The sequence below is a fragment of the Giraffa tippelskirchi genome, chromosome 13, assembly GCF_054371585.1.
Source record: "Giraffa tippelskirchi isolate mGirTip1 chromosome 13, T2T-mGirTip1v1.2.pri, whole genome shotgun sequence".
NCBI lineage: Eukaryota > Metazoa > Chordata > Mammalia > Artiodactyla > Giraffidae > Giraffa > Giraffa tippelskirchi.
In genome coordinates this window covers 79,951,573-79,970,057 of record NC_137287.1, presented here as the reverse complement: position 1 = coordinate 79,970,057, position 18,485 = coordinate 79,951,573, and the positions used below count along the sequence as shown (strand labels likewise).

Below are 18,485 nucleotides of genomic sequence, written 5' to 3'. Positions count from 1 at the left end.
TAGCATAACCACTGTTACAATTTTAGTGGATTCCTGGCCTCCTATCTTTTTTTCATTTACAGTTTTTACATAATTGTAATCATCATTTACATATAATTTTTGTATCCTGCTTGGTGAAGTTGATATTAATGTGTTTGTGTGTACTTATAACAAAGTTGCAAGATGGAGAAACAAATGCCTACATTCTTATTTTCCACTTTGATTTGAAAGTTTTGTTGTGATCAGAAGTAATCACAGACATATGTATGTAGTGAATGTTTTGGATTCTCTTTTCGGGACTGAAAGTTCAGAGCACATGAGGTATGGACATGTTTGGAGACCAAAAATAAGACAATAAATAAGTTGTTGAGGGCTGTTGATGTCACTTTCTGGTTCTAAATATAGAAAATGGTATTGAGTGAAACACCTACTACTTCAAATTTCACTAATGTAAACATTTTGTTAGTATTTTGGTTCTTGATCAGATTGAATTAATTTTAATAGACAATTGAAAGTTAATTAAGTCGATAGTATCTGCCAGCTTGAACATGAAGACTACAACATTTTCTCCCCAGGCAAGTATTTTCCCCAAATGTAGTTTTACTTATTGATTTTCATGCCTTGTTGAACTTTGTATGTACTGATTTAAGTACAGAGGTAAGTTAATTAAACACTTCTGCAAAGCAAAATGTAGCATTGACTACATTCTTTGCTTACACATTGCCAAATAATACATGAATTATGTTAAATATTTAGTTTGTAAATAGTCATAGAAGTTGCTACTAATAAATATTTAGGATAGATGATGAAAAGATTTTAAAAAGAAAATTATCTGATTGTTGAAATAATAGTAAATAGTTATATATGACACACACAATACTTAATGTGACTTACACATTTATTGTTACGAAGTTTAGAGTCAGTTATACAAGCTAACTTTCCAGTTTTACTAAGACTAGAACAGATTTGAAGACTCCTTAGGGTAGCTGAAGTTTTTACCTTGGGGCAGATTACTAGGTAAGTCTTTGTTTACTCTTTTTTTTCTGTGATAGTATCTCTCTGATAGTTAGTGGGCTGGGGTAAAAGTGTAACCCACTGAGTTCTGCCTACCCCACCTCTCTGTAAACTTGGTTGTACTGGTGTATCTCTAGAGGCTCAAGTTCTTACTTTTGACTTGATTTGACTTCCTCAATATTTCTGAATTTTTCTTCTGTTTGCTATGTTGGCTCCCTTTTGGTCTTGATCTCTTTTGGCCCTGGCTGATACCTAAATCCAGAGAATTTCAGAAGTTGCTTGATAACTTAGCGAGGTAACTTTCACTTGGCTGCATCAGGTTCCAAATAACCTGATTATCACATTTATAAGGACCAGCATCTCTTACAACATACCAGGTAAAAGTGCTTTGACTTAACTGATGAAGTGCAAGGTTTATAGTTCTTATCTCTCAGTAGCTTATTTTGAGAAAGCCAGTTATGTGTAGTCATTTATTCTCTCAGGCCAAATTCATACTGAATCATGAATTCAGTATCAGCCTTCTATCCTGTCTGCTTTTAATGATTTTAAATGGTCAAATGAATCTGACATTTTAAAAAAACATAATTTAAACTTTTGTAACCTTAAATTATATGTTCTGAAAATAATAAATAAGAAAGAATATCTGACTTTATTTAAATGCCAAAAATGTTTAAACTGTTTTAATCAGATATTCAGTGAAATACAAAATTTGCTAAGACTTTGTAATCTTTTTAAATTTTGGATCAGTCTCAAATCAGATGAATTCGTATGTTTAGCATGTTTATTTGTAAGTTTCTTAGGAAAATTCTGAAAAATATAATTTCTAAGCCCTGATGATTCTTAACCAATTTTATTTCTTAAAATATAGATTTTATTTTTAAGACAATTTACACATTCCTCTTCTAAATACTTGAGTTGATGACGTCCTAAATGCTCCTAGTTATATGAACTATATAAGCTATGAATTCAAAGAAGTTTAAAAAAATCTTTGGCATTATATCATTTTGTATGATTCTATGACTAAGGAATGCATTCCTATGGAAGAATTAAGAAACTTTCCATAATTTTCAGTTTATTTCACTATGCAAAGTCAAATTTCTCTCACACTATAAACACTTATAAAAATCATCAATGGCTATAGCCAATGCCTTATAATTGTCAGAAAATGGCTTTTCCAATAACTTTACAAAAAATTCATAGCTAAAAAGAATTCACTATAGAAACCAAGTAAGAATTTAATAAGAATGCAGATTTGAACAGTCATTAAAATACTAGACATTTTCCAAAACAGTAAAATATGCATTAATAACACTTCCAATTACAACAATGCTATAATCTCCCTCCAACAATACTTGTTAAATATAAATATTACTGCTTTAGATAAATAATGATGATAGAGACATCTGGTGAAAACTGGCTACATGTTAAAACACTTGAAATTAAAAAAAATTAAGGTCTCTGAAAATAAGTTTATCTCTAGTAAACCATCAGAAATCTGACCAGAAATAGCTCCCTAAATATGACTATTAGTACGTGAATGCCTAATACCTTTTTCAAAGACTCAGGAAACAATTAGGCTTAATTTTCTCAACAATAAAATATACAATCACTGCTGGTAGGTTCTTTTGCCTCAATTCAAATATCCATTTATTCAAGTAAAGCACTCACTTTAGGTAATTATCAGAAACAGGAAATGAGAAAATACAGATTCTAAAAGTAGTCACAAAGAGCACTATAATATTCATGGTGTAAAACCTGAGACTACCAAAGAGCTGATGGAGCAGACTCTTCACCGTGTACACCGTTTACAATTATTCACTGCACAGCTCTGTCCCAAGAACAGTATCTATTATGAAAGCATTTCAATTCTAATTTATACTAGTTCATATTTACACTGTAAAAGTTATTTCTGGATCAAATGTTTAAAAGAAAGACGTTAAAATTTGTAAGGTTCAAGGACTATCTATAAGAAATGACTCAGAAAAAAACTACAAGGATGGGCAAAATAAATAAACAGCAATCATACAGAAGAGAAAAGCAGTCAAATATGTAAGCAAATATGTTCAGCCTCATTAGTAGAGAGATATCAGCAGATTAAAAAAATAATATTCTCAGCAGATCAGCAAAATTCAAAGATTGATAATATCTAGCATTGTCAAGGGCATGAGTATACACTGGTGGGATGCAAATTGACAGAATCTTTCTAGAAGGTCATGTGTAGCATGTATTAAACATTTTTAAAGTACACATTTTCTTTGGCCATAGCAGTCCAACTTTCTGGAACATATATATACGTATATATCATAATGTATGTATTAGATATATTTGAATGTGTAAATGAATACATTCAATGTATGTTATTGAATAATGATTGTATATGATTAGAGGGTATATCTATTTTATATTGTATATAAAAAATTAGAGATGATTATGCAAGCATGTAAAGTTATGTATATAAAGATACACATTTTTAGTGATATCTGCTAAAAAGTAAACAGTTGAAGGATAAATTGTTGTTCTGTTCAGTTGCTAAGTCGTGTCTGACTCCTTGTGACCCCATGAACTGAAGCACACTAGGCTTCCCTGTCCTTCACTATCTCCCTGAGTTTCTCAAACTAATGTCCATTGAGTCAGTGATGCTATCCAATCATCTTATCCTCTGTGGCCCCCTTCTCCTCTTGCCCTAAATCTTTCCCAGCATCGGGGTCTTTTCCAATAAGTCGATTCTTCGCAACAGGTGGCCAAAGTATTGAGCTTCAGCTTCAACAACAGTCCTTTCAAATATTCAATGAATGTTCAGGGTTGATTACGTTTAGGATTGATTGGTTTGATCTCTATGCTGTCCAAGGGACTCTCAACAGTCTTCTCCAGCACCAGTCTGAAAGCATCAATTGTTTGGCGCTCAGCCTTCTTTATGGTTCAGCTCTCACAACCATACATAACTACTGGAAAAACCATAGTTTTGACTTTATGGACCTTTGTTGGCAAAGTGATTTCTCTGCTTTTTAAAATAAACTGTCTAGGTTTGTCACAGCTATTCTTCCAAGGAGCAAGCGTCTTTTAGTTTTGTTAGCTGTAGTCACCATCCATATTGATTCTGGAGCCCAAGAAAATGAAATCTGACAGTGTTTCCACTTTTCCCCCTATTTGCCATAAAGTGATAGGATCAGATGCCATGATCTTCAGTTTTTGACTGTTGAGTTTTAAGTCAGCTTTTTCACTCTCCTCTTTCACCTTCATTAAGAGGCTCTTTAGTTCCTCTTCACTTTCTGCCATTAAAGTGGTATCATCTGTATATTTGAGATTGTTGATATTTCCCCCAGCAATCTTGATTCCAGCTTGTGAGTCATCCAGCCCAGCATTTCATATGATGAACTCTGCATATAAGTTAAATAAGCAGGGTGACAAAATACAGCCTTGAGATACTCCTTTCCCAATTTTGAGCCAGTCCATTGTCCCAAGTCCAGTTCTAACTGTTGCTTCTTGTCCTGCATACAGGTTTCTCAGGAGGCAGGTAATGTGGTCTGGTATTCCCATATAAGAATATTCCATAGTCTGTTGTGTTCCACACAGTCGAAGGATTAAATAAATTACAATATACCACTGTTATAGAATGCCATACAACATTAAAAATAGCAAGTAGGTGAATTTATCTAGAGTAACACACATCTCATGATACATTGTTAAATGAAAAATTACAGACCAAATATATAAAATGATACCAGGAATCAAAGTAGTCTTAGATATACAGGGATCTGGCAGAAGCAAAGGCCAATCTTCTCTACAGGAAACTTTTTTCCCCAGTTCTCAAAGAATTCATTGAAAAAAAATTTCAAGGGAAATGAGCAGCTCACAGCAAAATACCATTCAACATACAGGGAAACAAGATACCATGAATGAGAAGCAGCAAGAATAAAGATATTAAAAATAAAACCACAAGACTTCAGATACTGTTATCAGGTTATAAAATAACTATGCTTAGCATGTATAAATAAAAGTTTGAAAATCAGTATAGAGAAGAATAGACTATATAAAATGACCATAATTTGAGCAATAAGCAAGTAGAGTACCTGGAAATGAAAAACGTAATTACTGAAATGAACAAAATAAACCCTCGATGGGTAGGTTTAACAGTAGACTAGACACAGCTGAGGTTAGGTTTAACAGAAGACTAGACACAGCTGAAGGCTTCCCTGGTGGCTCAGAGGGTCAAGCGTCTGCCTGCAGTGCGGGAGACCTGGATTCAATCCCTGGGTCAGGAAGATCCCCTGGAGAAGGAAATGGCAACACACTCTGGTACTCTTGCCTGGAAAATCCTATGGATGGAGAAGCCTGGTAGGCTATAGTCCATGGGGTCTCGAGTCAGACACGACGGAGCGACTTCACTTTAGACACAGCTAAAGAGAGAATTAATGATCTCAAGGACAAATAATCATGAGGACATTATCCAAAAGGTGGCACAGAAATCACATGCAATACATGGGAAAATGGGTTAAGAAAATGGGTGAACAGAGGAGATATGTGCCTAACTGGAGCTTCCCAGGGGGTGCTACTGGTAAAGAACCCACCTGCCAAAGTAGGAGACATAAGAGACACGGTTTTGCTTGCTGGTTCAGAAAGATCCCCTGGAGGAGGGCATGACAACCCACTCTAGTATTCTTGCTGGGATAATCCCATGGACAGAGGAGCCTGGCAGGCTACAGTCCATGGGGTCACAAAGAGTTGGACACGACTGAAGCAACTTAGGATGAACAGAGCTTCAGAAAGAAAGAGAGAGGGAGCAGAGTTAAGGTGTGAGAATAAAATGGCTGAGAATTTTCCAGAATTGTTGAAAAGGATCTTTGGTCAGACTTGAGGGCACAGCAAAAATCAGGCAGGATAAATATGAAGAAAACTCACAACTAGAAAAATCATGGTGAAGCTGTAGAGCATCAAAGAAAAAGAGATCCTCAATCCTATAAAAGAAGCAAGCTATATTTGATCTTCATACATCTTATGCTCTTTCTTTGCTCTTAGTTGTTATTATGCTACTGTTATTCTCAGCTATTTTGAACATTTGAGATATAGTTGATGCACAATATTATATAAGTTACAGATATACAGCATACTGTGATTCACAATTTTTAAAGGTTATATTCCATTCAGTTATTTTAATATATTGGCTATACGTCTTATGTTGTACAATACATTTTGTATTAATAGCTTATTTATTGTACAAATAATAGTTTGTACTTCTTAATTCACTACTCCTACCTTGCCCTTCCAGCATTTCTCTCCCTATTGGTAGTTACTAGCTTTTTCTCAATGTCTATGCCCTATGCCTTTTATAAATGCTTATTATTCAAAAAGAAAGAATGAAAAGAGATCTTAAAAGGAGATGTACTACCTTTAGAAGAGTAACAAATCGACAGCTGATTTCTTGATGGCAAAAAAGGATGTCAGGAGACTGTGAAGTGATATATTCAATGTACAAAGAGAAAACTATTTTTAACCAAGACCTCTATTCTTAGGGGAAAAAAGTCTTTTCTGCACGAAGCCAACCTGATGCGAAGAACTTACTCAGTGGAAAAGAACCTGATGCTGGAAAAGATAGAAGGTGAGAGGAGAAGGGGATGACAGAGGATGAGATGGTTGGATGGCACCACCGACTCAATGGACATGAGTCTGAGCAAGCTCTGGGAGTTGGTGATGGACAGGGAAGCCTGGCATGCTGAAGTCCATGGGGTCGCAAAGAGTCGGACACAACTGAGCGACTGAACTGAACTGAAGTGAAGCTGATGACATTCTCAGGACATCAAAAACTGAGGGGAATCTGCCATTAGCCGATCTTTGGGTGGTGGTTTACTTGCTAAGTCATGTCTTAGGGACCCCATGGACTGTAGCCCTCCAGGCTCTTCTGTCCATGGGATTTCTCAGGCAAGAATACTGGAATGGGTTGCCATTTTCTTCTCCAGCAGACCTCTACTAAGGGAAAATTAACAAGTAGAAAAGAGAGAGAGAAGGAAAGTGATGTCATATTCAAAGTCTGAGATACAATTGGAGAGAAGTGCCCACTAAAGGCCATGACAAAGTAACAGGATCTGGATTTAGTCTCCTGCCTGAAGCACCACCATCACCAACAGAATAGAGAGGCTGGATGAAGTAGTAAAACAGGGCATGAGAAGCCTCTTAGAGGTGACAGTATGTTCATCCTCCTGGATGTAGTGACTGTTGCATATATGTTCAGACTTATCAAATTGTACACTTTTAACATGTGTAGTTTATTGAACATCAGTCATACCTCGATGATTCTTTTTTCCCAAGGAAAAGTAAAGCAGAGAAAGTGGTAAATATATGCACAGAAACAAACAATATGAAATGATAACTGTATAAAGCAGCAGTAGCATGTTGCATCAGAAGGGACACAACTTCAACATGAATGAGGGCTCAGCAGTTGGGCAAAGACACTAATCTGAGACTTTGATAAGTTAATTATGTCTGTTATTTTGGGGGTAACCACAAAAAGAACAGTATCAGAGTGCACGGCTTCCAAATCGTAGTACATAAAACACAACTAGGAAAAAAATTAATCAATTCAAGCAAAAGGCAACAGAGGAGAGAAAAAGAATCATAGAAAAGATGGGACAAATGGAAACATAAAATAAGATTTCACATAATGTAAATATCTTAAATGCCTTCATCAAACACAAAGGTTGTCAGGCTATATCTATATTTTCTTTTACTTTATTAAAAAATTTTTTATTTTATATTGAAGTATAGTTGATTAACAATGTTGTGTTAGTTTCAGGTGTGCCACAAAGGGAGTCAGTCATACACAAACACGTATCTATTCTTTTCCAAATTCTTTTCCCCTTTAGATTATTATGGAGTACTGAGCAGGATTCCCTTTGCTATACAATAGGTCCTTGTCGGTTATCCATTTTAAATATAGCAACATGTACATGTCAATTCCAAACACTGTCAGACTGTATTTTTAAAAAAAAAAAAAATCAGCTATATTCTGTTACAATGAACATATCTAAAATGTAAGTTTCCAGAAAAATTGAAAGCAAAAGGATAGAAAAAGATACACCAGGAAAACACCAAACAGAAAGCTGATGTACCTCTATTAAAATCAGACAAAATATACTTCCAGGCAAAAATCATTACTGGAGAAAAACAGGGTAACTTTTTAATGATAAAAGGGTTAAATCTTTAGAAAAGACAGCACGAAACTTCCCTGGCAGTCCAGTGGTTAAGGCTCTGTGCTTTGAAAAGCAGGGGGTGCAGGCTCATTCTCCGGTTGGAGAACTAGGATCCCACATGCTGCTCTGTGCAGTGGGCCAAAAACAAAAAAAATTTAATTTGGTTCATTTAAATTTCTGTGTATCTATTAAGATAGCTTCAGAATGTAAAAAGCCAAAATGTTTCATGTGATTGATTTTGGCCACTGAGATATAAGCAGAACTGTGGTATGGCAATTTCCTTAAAAGAAAGTCAGTGCATGACCTTTGCCCCTCTTCATGCTTTCCTCCTTCCTGTTGGCTGGAAAGTGGTCCTGATGCTGGAGATGTAGGGAGACCTTGGAAATATGAGTCCTGCCCAGCGGAGGAGGAGCCTGAATCCCCCAGGACTTTGCAGAGTTGACTGCTGCTGCAGACTACTGTTGTAATAAACTTCTGTCCTCTGTAAGCCACTGTTTTTGGAGTCTCTGTTTCTCACACTAGAACCTAATCTTAACTAATACAGGGTGAGCTTACAGAAGCTGAGGAAGTAGACACTTTTGCAAAGGAGGGGGAAAAATCATCATGGCTTTCCTAATCCCAAAAAGATCCTGTAATGTTATTATAACACTTAGGTAATCAATAAGACAGGAGAAAAAACAGTTTCCTCAAATGACAACTGGCAATGTATTGCATATGGTTTATTAATCGTGCTTCTGCCTCTTTCAGCTGATTTGTCAGTTAGGAAGGAAATAGAAGATTAATTTGGTTCATTTAGACTTCCTTTTTTCCCCCTTTTTCTACCTTAAGAACTTAATATCCATGGAAATTACAAAATGGCCCATTTGTGTTTAAAATCCTCTATAGGAAATGTAATTGAGTAAATGCAATACCCCTCAGAGAGAATGTACGCATTCTAATTTCTGTTCTATGATATCGGATTACAATCTGTTTGTCATCCCTAGAGACTAGTTTCGTTCCTGCTGCTGTTGCTGTTGTTTTTTAATCCAGTGACAAAACCCAGAGAAGAACTGCTTCGAGCCCAAACACTTGCCAGGTAATATTACAGGGATAAGACTATGAATCACTGAGAAAGTCAAAGGAAGATTTCAACATGGAAAACCAATGCCAGTGACTTCAATAACTGCTCTTTAGGACCCCAACTCTGAAAGCTAATGGGTTCTGGCACATTGTGACTGGTGCAGATCCATAATGGAGCCTATTGGAGGGTGTGACTTAAGAACGCAAAAGGCAGAGGAACATGGGGCCTGAGACGTTCCATCAATGAACCAAGTGAGTGGCTTCCAAACTGGGAACATGTGAACTCTTGCCAAAGGGTCTGTGGGTCTAGCTACTTCATAGGAAATCAGTTTCCAGATTACAAATTGTTTCTGAAATGTACCTAAATATATTCTGAAGCACTAAGCCCCATCCTGGTTTTCCCAACCTCTCTTTTTACAATCATCCTTCCTCCACCTTACAAAACTCCGAGATGTATTCCAGTCACCAAAGAAGACAATTCATCTCACTATAAAGCCCTAACTTACTTATTTTCTTACAAATAAATCACACTGTGCAGTTAAACTAATTTTCATTGCAAATAATGTATCCATCATTTCATTATTTGAAAAGGATAATACTCTTGGCTTTTAGATCTTTAATAGTATTACAGAGTTGATGGGCAAAAGACGACTAGTCACTCAAAGAATGCTTCTTTTCTCAAAATAAGTAATATCCCCCTTTAGCCATGTTCTCATTCGGTAGAGACACATGATTTACTAGGCATCTGGAAGCCATTCTTCTAAGACGTCTTCACTGTTTCCTTTGGTGTTTTTGGGAGACATCACCCGGATATTATTAATCCTCAGTTTGTTTTTCCAAAATATCAAGTCTCACATTAAATCCTTTATTCTCCATGAGGATTTCTGGAGTAATCACTTCTTGGCTAGACTACACATTTTCTATATCAAATAACTTTCCCTGCATTCCAGTGTATTTTGCTCTGAGTTTCTACTTTTTAAAAATCCAGAACGGGGACCAAGTGCTACCTGACATAAAATGGGGTACATTTTTTAATGGTATTCTGTATTCTTATTTAGATAAAAGAGAGAGTTTAAAACAAAAAGAGAGACTTTGAACAAAGTAATTTAGAAAAAGATTTTTAAAGACTCAAAATAACTGCATAAAGAAAAGAGGCAAATCAGAACACTTCTGTAGGCTATTCATCCTAGATATTCTTTTTTTAAACACATGATTACAATGTGTTTAAATTATTTGTATACAATCCTAGATTTGCCTGCTAGAGGACAGAGAATATGGTAAGGTGACAGAACTACCATGATGATGTAACGGGAATGAAGACCAATATCAAAACACACTTGTTGAATGATACATTGAAGAAGGTGTGCTGGTAGACTGGATTATCAGTTCTAGTGATTTCTTCACTCTGCTGAAGTGGTGTCAGATTATCCACACCCTGGCCATGAGTTCACAGTGGGCAAATGGCTCCCCAACCTCTGGCTTTGGGCTTGACCATGTGATTTTTCGGATCCATGGGATGTTAGTCGACACAATGCATGGGATGTCAGTTGGAACGTTCATGAAAGTGATTCACGATGACAAGTACATGCCATACATAGTCACTGGCCCTCTGCCTGAGCTCTGGAACAAGATGTGCAACAGATTTCACAGCCTGGAACCAAACCTAGAAGCACAGCCTGAACCAGGGTACTTACTCTGGCCTCATCTAGATGAGCCAAGCTGCAAGAAACTGCACCTGACCTACAGGTCTGTGAGTGCAAGTATGAATTCATGTGTACCATTGAGTGGGGTGCTGGGTTATGCAGCAGTATCACAGCACTAGTTACTTGTCACAGAAGCCTCGCCTCTTGTGATGTCTGAGTTCATCAGGACTGGGTGTCTCTAAGTCTGTGTGATGGATGATGGAGCACAAGCTTTCCACAAAGTGGTTGGCCCTGGTTCTTCTTGAGAAGTTGATTGAATCCTTTTTTTTCCATAAAAATCACCGAGATTGGCAAGACTCTTACTCATCTTTGGTATTGCTCAATATTTCTAAATGACATCCTTAAACTGCTATGGCTTGGTTTTCCTTTTTAGGAATTATTGTTGACTTTTTAGTTTGGAAGTAGAGGGTATAATTCTGTTGGCACCATTCCTGCCCCCTGCTACCCACACATGTTCCCTCTTGCAACACTTGTCTATTTGATTGGAAGAACTCTCAAGGGTCAGCACCTGTTGATCTCTGTGTCCATGCTGGTCAGTATCAGGCCTGCCTGAAAATAGACATCGGGCTGCCAGTGCCAGGAAGGGAGTAGGGGCAGGAGACAGCAGGGTGTGTGTGTGTACACGCGTGTGCATGCATGCGCAATCGGGAGCTCATAATTTCCTTAGTTCCATGATTTCCGTACAGTGTTTTCAGCTGTTCCTGGTGCTCTGAGTGATAAACCTTTAGATTGGGGAAAAAATTTATATGACCAGCTACTCCTTGAACAACGCTTTCAAGCTGTCTTCCTGTTTTCAGTCCACTCTGCACCTTCAGAGATGCCTCCAAGTTCTGAGTTTTTCCAGGGTCCATTTTTCTGCAAATGTTTTATTTTTATTGGCTTTGATCCCTTCCAGCTTTTAGGTTTCAGCTTTCTCCTCTCGGTTAAGCCATTTCAACCCTTCTGTTTTCTATTACCCACGTTCTGTTGGTATGTTTCACCCATTTCATCCTACCTCCCATTCTCTTTCCTCACTGTCATTTTTGTGGGTTTTGGTGATGGGTACAATGCACATATTAGATTAGAAATTTAAGTTTAATTAATCCTACAGACCAGTTTTTATCATTATTATAGGTGTGGCTCAAACTGATAAGAGAACGCACCTCCCTGGGTTTATTTTTTATTTTTCACTTATATGGAAATGAAGCATACAACATACCTGCCCTAGTCCCCGCTCCCCCCATTCAATTAGAGACCTCTTATCTTCTCACTCAAATTTTCCAGTTAAAGGCCAATCAATTGCACAACATGTAAATGGGAGATAAAGATCAGAGAAAACACTTGTGTTTTCAAATGTTTAAGGCAATCCTACACTTTTATTACCTTAGAATAAAAATCATTTTGTTTGATGCATATGAAATGACCTTTGATATATGGCCTAAATTTGAATAATCTGTATAAACAATTTAAATTTACTCATGCATGCTATGTCTATTGTTTCTTACACGGACCTAATCATTTACTATAGGAACACAGGCTCATTGCAACACACCAAAAGATAAGAAGGTATAGAAACAAAAACATTCCTAATTCTTCCCCATCCATCCACTTTCTGAGGCAATGTATAGTATTGATTTGTTCTGTACATCATCCATGATTTATATATACACCTAAGAAATAATATGTTAAAATTGTTTCACTCATTCAAGATGTTGGGATTTAAGATACAATAGATAATTTATTCCAGAGTAAGGCACTAGGCTGAGATGTAAAATTGTAGAGGTTATAACTGGAAAGTCAATTTCCTGCTTCACCCATGTTGAAGTTATAGAAGGGAAATGAGTGGATTTCCAGGGAAGAGCTTTTTGGAGAGAGCCGTGCTGGCCATCTCTTTTCTGTTCACATGCCCCTCAACCTCAGTTTATAAGGAAGGAAGAAGAGGGACTTTAAGAAGACTACTTAGAGAGCTTAATACGTGTCCTTCATACCATGCAGTTGTGAGTGGGGGAGGAGACAGTGGATGAGCCTGGGGGCTGAGAGACATGCAGAGTACAGCTGAGGAAAGCCTCAATTGTGACAGGACTGACCTGCAGAGTTAGTTGAGCAGATAATGTCTGAGTGCTTCCTATGGGTCAAATTTTGCCTGTGGGTGAAAAATACAGTGGGGGTTGGAGGAGGTGGGATGGCAGCTATAAAACCTCAGCAGAGAGTAAATGTATGAACCGCTGGATTCCCAGGAATAAAGTCAGAGGAAGAAGTTTGTTTAGGATGGCGCAAAATACAGTAAGAAAGACACCAACACTGCAAGATTTTTGAAATCCCAAGAAAAACATTCATAAGAGAAAGAGCCAGATCAGGCTTAATGCAAAGAATGCAGAGTTAGTTTATGACAGGACAATTTGTAGAGACTCCTTGTCCTTCTACTTCTCCCTTCACTGTCCTTTCTCATCTAAAGGGCTAGAGTGGGACTACAGGAAGGAAATAGTGAAGACCAGGGACAAATTAAGAAGCTGGCCATGCTTATCTTGTAATACCAAAACCAGAGAATGATGTTACACACACGCAAAAGAAATCACAGGCCAATACAGGTGAAGAGGTGCAAAAATCCTCGACAAAGTATTAGCAAACTAAACTCAGCAATACATTAAGAAGATTACACATCATGATCAAGTGGAATTTATCTCAAGGATGCAAGGATAGTTCAATATCTGTAAATCAATCAATGTGACACACCATACTAACAACTTGAAGAATAAAATTGTATCATCTCAATAGGTGCAGAAAAAGCTTTTGACAAAATTCATTATCCATTTATGATTAAAACTCCCCCAGAAAGTGGGTACAGAAGGAGCATATCTCAACATGACAGGGGCCATATATGGCAAGCCCATTGCTAACATCATTTGTTGTTGTTGTTGTTCAGTCACCCAGCCATGTCTGACTCTTTGTGACCCCACGGACTGCAGCATGCCAGGCCTCCCTGTCCTGCTAATCATGCTGCTGCTGCTGCTGCTAAGTCGCTTCAAGAAAGCGACCCCACTGCTGTCCGACTCTGTGCGACCCCATAGACGGCAGCCCACCAGGCTCTGCCGCCCCTGGGATTCTCCAGGCAAGAGTACTGGAGTGGGTTGCCATTTCCTTCTCCAGTGCGTGAAAGGGAAAAGTGAAAGTGAAGTCGCTCAGTCGTGTCCGACTCTTAGCGACCCCATGGACTGTAGCCTACCAAGCTCCTCCATCCATGGGATTTTCCAGGCAAGAGTACTGGAGTGGGGTGCCATTGCCTTCTCCCCTGCTAATCATACTCTATGGTAAAAAGCTGAAACATTTCTTCTAAGATCAGGAACAAACCAAGGATGGCCCACTGTCACCACTCTTATTCAACACAGTATTAAAAGTCCTAGCCATGGCAATCAGAGAAGAAAAAGAAACAAAAGGAATCCAAATAGGAAAGGAAGAAGTAAAACTGTCACTGTTTGCAGATGACATGGTATTAATACTATACAGAGAAAATTCTAAAGACACCATCAAAAAACTACTAGAACTCACCAACAAATCTGGTAAAGTTGCAGGATATAAATTAATATACAGAAATCTGTTGTATTTGTATACACTAGTGACTAATTATCAGAAAGAAAAGTTAAGAAAACAATTTCAGTTACCATCACATCATAAACAATAAGATACCTAGGAATAAACCTACCTAAGGAGGTAAAAGGTTTGTAAACAAAAAACTATCAAATATCGATGAAAGAAACTAAAGATGACACAAACACATGGAAGAATATACTGTACTCATGGGTTGGAAAAGTTAATATTGTTAAAAGGACTATACTACCCAAGGAAACCTATAGATTCAATGCAATCCCTATAAATATCAATGGCATTTTTCATAGAACTAGAAAAAGTAATTCTAAAATTTGTACAGAAACATAAAAGATCCTGAATCATCAAAACACTCTTAAGAAGAGTAAAGCTGAAGGTATCACACTCTGATTTCAAATTATACTACAAAAAAAAGCTACAGTAATCAAAACAATGTGGTATACACACACAATAAACACTGAGATCTGCATGTTCTCCCTCACTCTTCTAAAATAGCTGTGTAATAGTCCTTCCCATAGATACACTATCTGTTTAAACCAGTGCCATATTGGTAGATGGAGCTTCACAAGTGGTGCAGTGGTAAAGAATCCACCTGCCAATACAGGGGATGCAAGAGACTCAGTTTCAATCCCTGTGTCAGGAATATCCCCTGGAGTAGGAACGGCAACCTGCTCTAGTATTCTTGCCTGGAGAATTCCATCGACAGAGGATTCTGGTGGGCTATAGCCCATTGGGTGGCAAAGAGTCAGACATGACTGAGCATATGCACCCATAGTGTTGCAGGTCAATTACACTTCAAAAACAAACAAGCAAACTCATAGAAAAAGAGAACAAATTTGTGATTACCAGAGGCAGAGGGTGAGAGGAGGGGAATTAGATGAAGGTGGTCGAAAGGTACAAGCTTCCAGTTATGACATATAATTACTAGTAATGTAATGTACAACATGATAAATATCATTAACGCAGCTGCAGGTTACATATGGAAGTTCTTAAGAGAGTAAACCCTAAGTGTTCTCATCACAAGGGAAAAACTGCTCTCTATTTTTACAATTTATATCTATATGAGATGATTGAGTGTTCACTAAACTTGTGACAATAGACATTGTGATAATGTACTGTGACAATCACTTAATGATATCAGTCAGATCATTATGCTGTACACCTTAAACTTACACAGTGCTGTATGTAAATTATATGTCAGTAACCCTGGACGACAAAAAGATGAACTTAGTGTGTAATGGAGGTTAACAAATGAATAAAGATTTGGATGTGGGGGGAGAAAACATAAAGATAAGATACAAAGGCTTTAATATGGGAAAACCCTGTCAGGCCATCCCAGACCCAGGGCAATTCAGCTTTTCTCCCCGTCCAGTCCTGTTGCCTTCAATCCCCTGGAAGGGTTCCTCAATGCATCCTTCACAGGCCTCTCTCCATCCTGGACTCTTTCTTAGGGGCCTGACCCATGGTGGTAGGTTATTAATAGCCATCCTGCTTCTACTCTTGCACCTTAACAGCTAGACTTCTTAGCAACATGAATCAGATCATGCCACTCTCTCCTTAAAACCCTCCAATAACTTTCATTTGCTCTTGGAATACAATCTGCCTCTTCATCATGGCTTCAAGGTACTACCTTCTGTGACTGCCCACCTTGCAACCTCTTTTCCTCTTTGCTTACTGTGCTCCCTGCCACAGGCCTTACTCCAGGGATTTTGAATAGAGTTTAACAGACTCCTTTTTTTTTTTTCAGAACTGGAACTGGACAACCCAGTTCTGCGAACAGAGTACCTGGCGGCACATACCAGTATCCAAAAAAAATACTTATCAAATAAATGAAAGTCTAGGAAGTTAAAATGTACACAGAAAGAGCCATTTCCAGACCATGGACTTGGTCCATAGTCCATCAGCTGAGGCTGCCATTTGATGGTTGGTCTCTGTCTCTAAGCAAAGGTTGGACCTGGGGAATTTGGCCTTCAGAGTTTCATCAGACTTCATGCAAATATCCCACCATGAGAATTCTGTTGAAGTCTGAAAAATTCCATCAAGAGGCGATCTTGTCCCCTCATGAGACTTAACTCCATTATTGCACAATAGAGTGATTGTACTTTCCAGCTAGATTCGTGAGGTTCCACTGTCAGTCCTTTCCAGATTGAAGTATCAGACACTCAGACCAACCTTCTCTTGATTCTGGCCTGTATATGCTCCTGTTGGCTGCCCCACACCAGGGGGCCCCACTCTAACACAGATGAATGGGCCCCTGAAACCCACTGACTCCCGTGTTTACAGAATGCCATGTCTGGAACTGTGTTCTCCCCTCCTCATTCATATGTTGAAGTCTCATTCCTCAGAATGCAAACCTGTAGGAAATAGGGTCTTACAGAGGTAATGCAAGTTAAAATGAGTTAATGAGGACGGACCCTAGTCCAACACGATGATTGTCTTTGGGAAAGGGGCCTTTTGCCAAGACAGGTGTACAGAGAGGACATCCCAAGACATGAAGATGGCTGTCACAAGCCAGGGAGAGAGGCCCAGAACAGATCTTTCCCTGACAGCCTTCAGGAGGAATCAACCCTGCCAACACTTTGATTTTGGACTTCGAGCTCCTAGAGCTGTGAAACAATATATTTCTGTTGTTTAAGGTCTATGGCACCTTGTTAGGCAATCCTAGCAAATGCTTACATAGAATCTGCGCCTCAACGTTTACTGTGCACCGGAGGAGCTGAGCCGCCCTGAGCCGGGGTGGATGGTTTCACGGAGAGCTTATTTAGCCAAAAATGTTCCAACCTTTCTCAGATGCCCACGGCAGACTTTCTCTAAGTTCCACTGGACAAAACTGGGTCATGTTTCAGCTGCAAGCAATGCTGGGAGAGCCCTCTGCTACAGCAAACACCTGTGCGCCCTCAGTGTTGAAAGCTCTTTTCCATAACACAGCCACTCAGAATCGTCAAACTGGTTCTATCAAGCGTGTCCAGGGAAACATGGGCCTTACCTGTCTGCTTCCCGGTTCAACAAAGAATGTCAGGTAGCAACACATCTTCAGTCAGATGATTCATCAATTTTGCTCCTTCCGCAGGTCAGTCTGTTCCAGCTCTAAGGGATATACACTGGAAGGAAACAGAAAAGGTCCCTGTTTCATGGTGCTGACTGCAGTGGCAGGAGACAGGCAAAAAGACAAAGAGGAGTTAAGTTCTACTGGGAGGCTTCTTTAGGTGGGGTGGTGTGTACCCTGAGAAATGGTCAGTTAAGCTGAGAGCTGAAGGTCAGCCAAGTTAGTGCTTCCAGGTGGCGAAAAAAAAACTGGAAGAAGCCAGCTGGGAATTCTACAAATTTAAATATTGTTAGAAGTTTTTTTTTTTTTTAAATCTCGAAGCTAATAAATTCCAATTTGGAATAGGATTAAGTAATGATAGATTCTGACTTGGCATGAATTTGGCCAATGCTCAGATCTTGGTTAATGCTGGTTTGTTCCCGCTTTGCAAACCAAGGTCAACTGTCCAGCACTCTGTAGATCTCTGGCCAGTTTCTACACTGGGGCCAGTAAATGTGTTCTCATATTCTACAGCTGGTTAAAATGCACAAGTGAAATGAAATACCAGAAGAAGCTTCATGCCTCTGAAAGGTGGCCCCTCCCCAGCTTGTTGACCTTCACCAGGTCACGACCCTGCTTCAGCTCTACAGGTGTGATCCTGTGCTCCTGAATGTAATCTTACCACCTTTTTAAAAAAATTTTTATTGGGCTCCTTACACCTATTGGCACATAATCTTCCTTTCTGGTGCTTGCAACTCTAGGCTTCTCTGGAAGGGAGGCCCCTTCAGGCAAAAAGCTTCCACTCCTAACAAGTTTCACAATCTCAAAAAGAGAAGAAAAGAACCCAAAGCAAAGGCCACATCAACCTTATTTCTCTGTGTGTCTGCAGAAAGCTGTTTTTGAGTGGCAACAACATGCTACCCTCACATGTGACACTTG

At 38.6% G+C, this 18,485-nt stretch overlaps 1 protein-coding gene across 1 annotated transcript in view; it reads right to left on the bottom strand.

Moving 5' to 3' along the window:
• LOC145530960 (uncharacterized) overlaps positions 1-18,485 on the bottom strand; it is a 78,589-nt gene that overhangs the window by 58,613 nt on the left and 1,491 nt on the right. The window contains exon 2 of the mRNA XM_081552288.1: positions 17,508-17,622. Within this exon, the coding sequence (XP_081408414.1) occupies positions 17,571-17,622 (52 nt within the window). The 3' untranslated portion in view covers positions 17,508-17,570. The remainder of the gene's footprint in view (positions 1-17,507; positions 17,623-18,485) is intronic.